Consider the following 8,306-nt stretch of genomic DNA (forward strand, 5'->3'; position numbering starts at 1 on the left):
GTTTCAGTGAAAATAAATATGTCATATATTGAATTTGGTATAAGTCGTTTTAAACTAGAGAGTTTGTTGTTTAGACTTCGTGGATTCTGATAATAAATATTAAGATCTGACAGGGATTTATTTAAAATTTTTTATTTTTGTTAATTATACTTGGGATGCCTTTATTGTATTTAATAATTAGATCGTTCTCGCCATTATCTCTTTGTTTCTGTAATTGTTCACGTAAATTTCTCATATGATAACGTTGCATTGTTGTGCGATCGGAAGCCAGGCGAATATTAGACCAATTTGGAGAATTACGTAATTTTGCTTGCGAACGAAGTAATGTGAAAACTTCAATGGTATTAGATAATACAACTTTTAAAGGACGTGACTCATTTTCAGTATTTGAATTTGTTTTTCCGAGACGATGACAGGTAAATTTTGTTGGATTTGTTTCCATTGTGTTAAATATGGTTACGAGTTGATCATAATCAGTTATTTTAGTTTGGGAATCTTTCTTAGATTCAGGTAAATTAAAAATAATTAACTTACATGAGCGTGATTGTCTCTCCATTATTTCAGATAATAAGTTTTCATTAGTAGAAATTTGAGAGGTAGAGATTTTTTTTCTAAAAGATCATATTTATTTTCCAGAACAGACATTTTTTCTTTGAGCATCTTATTTTCCTCAGATAAAATAGATATAGTTTTATTTATATCGTCAAACTTTTTATTCAAGGCTTTAATGCTATTATTTGAAATATTAACTGATGAGATTATCTTACCTTCAGAGGCTTTAAGTTCATCTAATGAAGATTTGATATCATCTAATGAGGTTGAATCCATAGTGTGCGTAATAATTGTTAGTAATATATAGTACAGGGATTCCCGAAAGGTGGTCCGCGGAACCCCGGGGTTCCGTGGAAGGGCCTCAAGGGTTCCGCGTACCGTCCAAAAATTAAACAAAACTTTCATAAAAAAGAATCACAACCGCGCCGCCGTTGTTCACACATTCGTTATGTGTTTCATCTCATGCTTCTACTAGTATTTCTAATCGCAGGTGCGGTGGTCCACGATAAAAATACGCATGGATTTACCGAACTGATAAAACATTGCTGGAGTGGGGCAGCGCACGTAGCCGCTGCCAGTTCCATTCGAGTAAAGACCGCGATAAGACTGCAGAAGTTAACGTAATTATACTAGTGAAAAAAGAAGTGGATTGCAGTGAGTTTAGTTTATATCGCGATCGTTTATATCTGGTATTTTGGATTTCACAGGTAATGATGTATTTGTTATTCATAGAGATTTGTATGCACACTGTGCATAATTAAATAAGAGCGATTTATTAACATGTTATTATTTTATTTCAGTTTATAATAATGGATAGTTGGCTCAAAACGGGGCGCCTCGCAAGTGGAAAAAATGTTTTAGCATGTTCACCAGCAGAAAATAATGAAAATATTTCGGAAATAGATGTTTCTAGTTTGTCAGTAAGTCCAGTAAGAAATAAGAATATTATATACCTAGCGTCATAAAAGCCTTATTTATAAACCTATTATTTGTTTATTACATTTTTATTACTATATTTGTTACTATATTTGTTGATTTTGTACAAAATTATAAGATATTTTCTTTATAAAATTGAAATTCCTGAGGGCGCAGGGGCACCTATGGCCAATTTTTTAAATTTATTTTGTTCTTTATTTCAATTTAAATAATTATAAATATAACAATAAGTATTGTCAATTAATTTCAGGATTTGGTAAATACTGGACAGGAACGACAAAATAAACTTGTTAGTGAAATTGTTTTACCTCAGGAGAGAACTACTTCTAAAAAAAGAAAATATGACGAATCGTATTTGTCCTTTGGGTTTATTCCTGTCGGAATGGCTGAGAATCCGGATGGACAATGCGTTATTTGCAACAAAATAATGTGTAATAGTTCATTGGTACCGGCAAAGCTAAGACGACACCTTGACACCAACCACCCGCAACTGAAAGATGAAAGCTTAAGCTTTTTTGAAAGACACAAAGAAGTACAAAAAACTGGCGTGGCTGCTTTACACAAATATGCAAAAACAGATAATAAAAATGGAACAGAAGCATCATTCATGCTAAGTTACAGAATCGCTCATGCTGGTAAGCCACATACGATTGCAGAGGATTTAATAAAACCATGTATGACAAAAATCGTCAGCTGCGTACTCGGTGAAGATGCAGCGAAGAAAATTACAGCAGTTCAGTGTTCTAATAACGTCATATCTGATCGAATTCATAAGACTTCAGACCACATTCAAAATGAATTAATTTGTAGATTGAAGAACAGCAAGATGTTTGCAATACAATTAAACGAAAGTACAGATGTCGCCGGGCTATCAATATTTCTTGTTTTTGTGAGATACCCCTTCAAAGGATCTATTGAAGAGGATTTGTTTCTCTGTGCACCTTTAGAAACTAACACAACTGGAGAAGAAATTTTTAAAGTTATTGATAGTCACATGAGTAAGCACCATATTGAGTGGAACAAATGCATTGACGTGTGCAGTGACGGAGCAGCAGCTATGATCGGCAAAATAAAAGGCACTGTAACAAGAATCAAGAGTGTTGCACCTAAATGTAGTAAGAGTCACTGCGTTTTACATCGTCATGCTCTTGTCGCGATGAAAATATCATACGAGCTTAAGACAGTTCTCGATCGAGCTGTACAAATTGTGAATTACATCAAATCACGTCCACTCCAGTCAAGGCTTTTTAAAAAAGTGTGCGAAGATATAGGAAGTCAGCATCAATCACTTTTTCTTCACACACAAGTGAGATGGCTCTCAAGAGGAAGAGTTTTATTAAGGCTATTTGAATTGCGCAACGAGCTTAAGATATTCTTCACCAAACAACCCGGTTCTGCATCTACTAACGCGTTTGTTGATTTATTGCATGATGAGGTATGGTTAATAAAATTGGCTTACTTGGCCGATATATTCGATAAACTTAACGTAATCTGCAAAGCCTTACAGGGAAAAACCACGAATATATTTACAGTAAATGACAAAATTTCTTCACTTGAAAACAAAATTGACTTCTGGATTGAATGTGTTAATCAACATAATTACGAATGCTTTACTATTTTAAATGACTTTCTGAAAGAAAATGAGTTGCAAGTAACTTCAGATGTGGAAAAAAATATACATGAGCATTTAATAAGCCTAAAAAAATCCTTGAAAAAGTATTTTCCGGAGAAGTTACAGGACATGAACTGGTTGCAGAATCCATTCGCAAATCATACCAAACCATCAATGCTTACTGTGTCAGAGTATGAGAATTTAATTGATATTAAATGTTCATCTTCTCTTAAACAAAAATTTGGAGCTGAAAATTTTGATCTAAATAATTTTTGGATTGGACTTCAAGATGAATATCCTACAATTGTTGAGAAAGCTTTTACAATTCTGCTTCCGTTTGTGACAACTTACCGATGCGAGACTGGTTTTTCAGCTTACGCTTACACAAAAAAAAAATACAGAAATAGACTTGATGCAGCTCCAGATCTTCGCATTCAATTATCAAATATAAAGCCTAATTTTAGTGATATTTTAAGAAAATATGTGAAAAAATTTCATTCTTCTCATTAAAATATTAAATTGATAAAAACAGGCACTTAGTTACATTGTATTTCTTTGTACAGTAAATGTTTTTTAATACATTAAATAATTGTTTTTCATTTATATTTGTTCTTTCTTTTCATATCAAACATAAAAATATAAAACTACTAGGTCATAATTTTATGTTATCAAACTAGGGTTCCGCAAAAAAATGTATAATCGATTAGGGTTCCGTGGCAAAAAAAAATTGGGAACCGCTGATATAGTAGATAAGAAGTAGACACAACCGGTGAGCACGACTGTCTGGATTGACCAAATATTTACTTGCATTCAATTATCTTAAGTATATTTTATTACGCGATGACACACTTGCCACATTGACTTGCTTGCCCCTATACTAAACATAAAGCCTAAAGCTACGGTTTCCCTGCAGTGTCAAACGGTGGAACAGCACGGCCGCGATCATAAAAAAAGAGTTAAGCACTTTTAAAAGGAATGATTAAATCGCTGTTATCTTGAGAGATGTTTGGCTATTTTTTTGGAAGTAATAATATGAACAATCCATGGTTTAATATACTGGATATGCAGCGAGCCTGTGATAAGAGAAGAACTGACCATCTCACGGTGCGGCAGGACTACTAGCGTTTTAGAGGATTGTTCTGTGTTAACCGGGAGAATAAGGAACTAAATGACACAATTAGGGCTGACGGTTTTTTTCGGAATACGTCAAAACCAGTATACCGTTTTTTTGCACAAATACCACTGCAACGGTATACCGTAATACAGATACATACCGTAATACCGGTGCATACGGGAAACCGTTGTACCGTTTGGTGACGGTTTTTTGGTATACCGGTTATTAGCTGAACAGTTTTCAGTATTCAGTTATCAGTTATGCTCGTTATCTTATGGTTAATGGTTATTGGTTAGGTATACATTAATTATGCCTCCATGCAATAATATAAATTAAAATGGATTCTATTTTTGTTATTGTTTACCAATGAAAATGCATTCATCGAATCATAATAATTGTTGTAAGAGTGACTTTGATAACGGATATATTAATATTAATTAATAACGTACACTGAAGTTAAGTGATTGAACACATTGAGTGTCGAGTCGTCTACATCGTACCTATAATTAAATAAAAAACTTCGTTTCAATAATAATTAATCGTGTTTATTATTGCAGGCTGTTAAATTGTTTAAAAAGGTAAGTTTAAACTGTTATTGATAATTGATCTGTTCAGTTCATAGGACCTTTCAAGTTATTTACATACATTTTTCAACCTAGTATGAGTAATTATTTGATATTTATTACCTAATATTATCACAATGATTTTTTCTTTTAGATAACCATGCCAAGAAAAAGGTCAAAAGTGTGGAATTTTTTCACAAAATTGAACAAAGACCAATGTAGATGTTTAAAGGAGGTAACACTGTCTAGTAATTTGATAAATTGAGAATACATCATCCAATTATCCATTTGGAGTTTTAAAACATAAAGGATCAAGATAACAGCTTTAACAAGTAAACAAAATTAATAATAAACATTCATATTTTAATGGGTACTTTAATCTATGAATTGTAAATTATATACAAGTATTATGCCCGTATGCATAGTCAATTTAAGTGTCACATAGGACATAGTTTAACATGTCTATAAGTCATATAAAAACTATGTCTTATGTGACACATCAATTTACTATGCATACGGAATTAATGATTTAATTTTTTCATAATTGTAACATAAATTATAAGAAACATTTTTTTTTTTTACATATTATTTCAATAGTATTTGTATTGAATAATGATAGTAAAATAATACCATAGTACTTTAATCTGTCATTATGTTCACCAGTTTTGAATATTGTTTGTTAGAAATGATCTGAATGAAACTGATGACATCAGTGATCCTCCTTGTGACATTACTAATAATAGCGCAGAACATCATGAACTAGTGCCATTAAATTCCAAGTGCAAATTTAGTTCACAAGTAAGTTTAAAATCTAACTTAATGTTAAAATATGTACAATACACTTACTGTACTTATTTATTAATGATTGAAAATTGTAACCTAAATTATTTGGAACCCACTCGCCCACAGACCTTTAATGAAATAATTACATTTAATATTATTTTTGTTCACCTGTAGATTTTGTACACTAAAACAACAATCTATGAATATATATAAGAAATTGGACAAAACAACCAGTGAAAAGTATACCAATGCAAATGCCTATTGGATTGCCACAGATATGCAACCTTATAGATCTGTATCAAAACAAGGATTTAAACACCTTATGTCTGTCATATGTCCTGGATATACTATCCCAAGTCGCCAATTTTATTCTGACAACAAAATTCCTGCTTTATACTTTGAGGTACAACGTAGAATAAAACATGAACTCAACTCTGCACAATTTCTGTCGCTTACATTTGATTGTTGGATTTCCAATGCCCAACATCCTTACATTGGCATAACAGCTAATACTGAAAACATATTGTGTGGCTTGCACAATTCTTGATGTAGACCACACTGCCACTAATTTAAAATATATTATTGAATCTACACTTAAAGATTGGAATATTCCTATATCAAAAGTCTCTGCCGCAACTACAGATAATGGAACTAATGTGATCAAAGCTGTTCAGTTAATGGGCTTAAATCATATTAGTTGTTTTGGTCACACATTAAATTATGGAGTTACATCATCTATGAATTTAAATCCAGTCAAAATCATTATTTCTAATATTTCTAAAATAAGATATACATTTTATTATAGTTCAAACTTACGTCGATTGCTTCAAGATGCACAAATTAAACTCGACCTTCCACAAAAAGTTATGCCAACATCATGTGTTACAAGATGGTGGACTAATCTACCTGCTATTTAATTCGTAAGAGATAATTATGATGCTCTTTATGATGTGTTATTTAAGTTGAAATCAAGAAAAATAAAATGTCTTCCCAACTGCAACAAACAAACACTTATTTTGGTGATGTGCAAAATTTTTGAACCTCTAAAAACACTTGGTGAACATACGGGTGCAGAAAAGATTGTTACAGCTTCTTCAGTTTGGCCAGTTTATACAAAACTTGAAAAAACGTTGCTTCACACAAATTCATCAATTTTTACTTGTGCCTTAACAGAAGAAGAATCATCTAGAGCGAATAATAGTGAACATTTTGGGAACAGCGAATAATTATTTCCAATCCTAAGTCAATGTACACTTATGGATAATAATATAGATTGATATTTTAATACTAATGAAGTTTGTGGAGACATTAGTGATGATGATGTTGATACACATGTAGATAGTGTGAATACAATTGATGATTTCGTAAACGTTACATTAATAAAGAAGAAAGTAGAATGTTTTTACAAAAAATATGCTTTTTGGATCCAAGGTACAAATCAGCATTATTGATCATAGGATATATCTAAGCATATATTTATCCAAAAGATATAGATACAGTCAAAATTTCAATTCAACTTGAAATGGATGAAATAGGCAACCAAGCTAAAAGTAAAGAACTCAAGGTCCAGAAAAACGATGGTATGTATAGTAAAGATTGGTTTTTTTTTATTCAAATATTTTTACTAAAACTATAATATTAATGATATAAATTATTTTAATGATGCTGTAGGATTAGCAGCATTTTTAGAAAACTTTGACCGTCCCGTTATGAACAATGTGACCGACGAAGCCTTAAACCAAATTGAATTGGAAAAATATGTATCCTTGCCATTTATTTCTCTTGATGCCGATCCTCTTTATTAGTGGAAACTATATCATTCACAATTGCCTACGGTATCATTACTAGCGATGAAGTAATTATGTATACCTGATATCAGTGTGCCTAGTGAAAGGATATTTAGCTCTGCAGGGAATATTATCACAGATCATCGGTCATTACTATCTCCAGGACATGCTGAAGAACTCATATTTTTTAACAATGAACTCAAAATTTATTTCCAAGTAATATCTAATGACTAATTCTAATACTTTTTTAAAATTTATGTTAACGTTATAGTATTTATATTTTATACTGAGTTCATAATTTTTAATTATTAAGGGACAGTAAGTTCTTGTATTTAGTGATAAGTGGTGTGCTCAGCTTTTTGGAAATCCTTTTCAGAGTGTGCTTTTTTCGCCTTTCACTGACCCTGATATAACATAAATGTTTTTTGATGTGTTGGTGAAATCAATTTAAAAAAAAGGCTAAGAGGGAAGGTACTCCTTCATCTATCTTGTCCTATTACAAAAAGAAAGGCCCTTATCATTTTCATCGCCTTAATAATATGATTTAAAAAAAAAATTAAAACTTAAATGACTGTAAATTGAAAAAAAATTCAAAAAGACACCCCCTACACTGTGACACTGCGTGTTATTATTATTTTTTAAATAAGGTAGTTTCTTTGCCATACCCTCTATATAATTAAATAATAAAATAAATATAATATAACATATTATATTGTAATATAATGTTTTTTTTAAAAATTGTTTACTCCCTCAGCATATCATTTCAGTGTTTTTCAGTTTTTCGGTATTACGCGGTATACCGTTTCATACGGTACCGATTCTAATACCGCAATACCGATTTCAAATTTCAATACCGTCAACGCTAGACACAATAGTTCATTATTCTCCCGGTTTACACAGAACAACCCTATAAAGCGTCCTGCCGCACCGTGAGAAGCTGGTGGACCCAAAAAACAGCA

The 8,306-nt window shown here is 31.8% G+C and overlaps 2 protein-coding genes and 1 pseudogene across 2 annotated transcripts; all 3 read left to right on the forward strand.

Moving 5' to 3' along the window:
* Positions 1-1,361: 1,361 nt before the first annotated feature.
* LOC132933350 (zinc finger BED domain-containing protein 5-like) lies at positions 1,362-3,143 on the forward strand. Its single transcript, XM_060999649.1, has 3 exons — positions 1,362-1,472; positions 1,739-2,974; positions 3,126-3,143. Exons 1-3 carry the CDS (start codon positions 1,362-1,364, stop codon positions 3,141-3,143), a joined length of 1,365 nt encoding a protein of 454 aa, XP_060855632.1.
* A 131-nt stretch (positions 3,144-3,274) lies between these two features.
* LOC132934609 (zinc finger BED domain-containing protein 5-like) lies at positions 3,275-3,610 on the forward strand. The gene has a single exon (XM_061000944.1). It carries the CDS (start codon positions 3,275-3,277, stop codon positions 3,608-3,610), a length of 336 nt encoding a protein of 111 aa, XP_060856927.1.
* Positions 3,611-4,937: 1,327 nt separating this feature from the next.
* Positions 4,938-7,365, forward strand: LOC132933353 (zinc finger BED domain-containing protein 4-like; annotated as a pseudogene).
* Positions 7,366-8,306: the final 941 nt, after the last annotated feature.

Source organism: Metopolophium dirhodum, chromosome 1 (assembly GCF_019925205.1).
Source record: "Metopolophium dirhodum isolate CAU chromosome 1, ASM1992520v1, whole genome shotgun sequence".
NCBI classification, from domain to species: Eukaryota; Metazoa; Arthropoda; class Insecta; order Hemiptera; family Aphididae; genus Metopolophium; species Metopolophium dirhodum.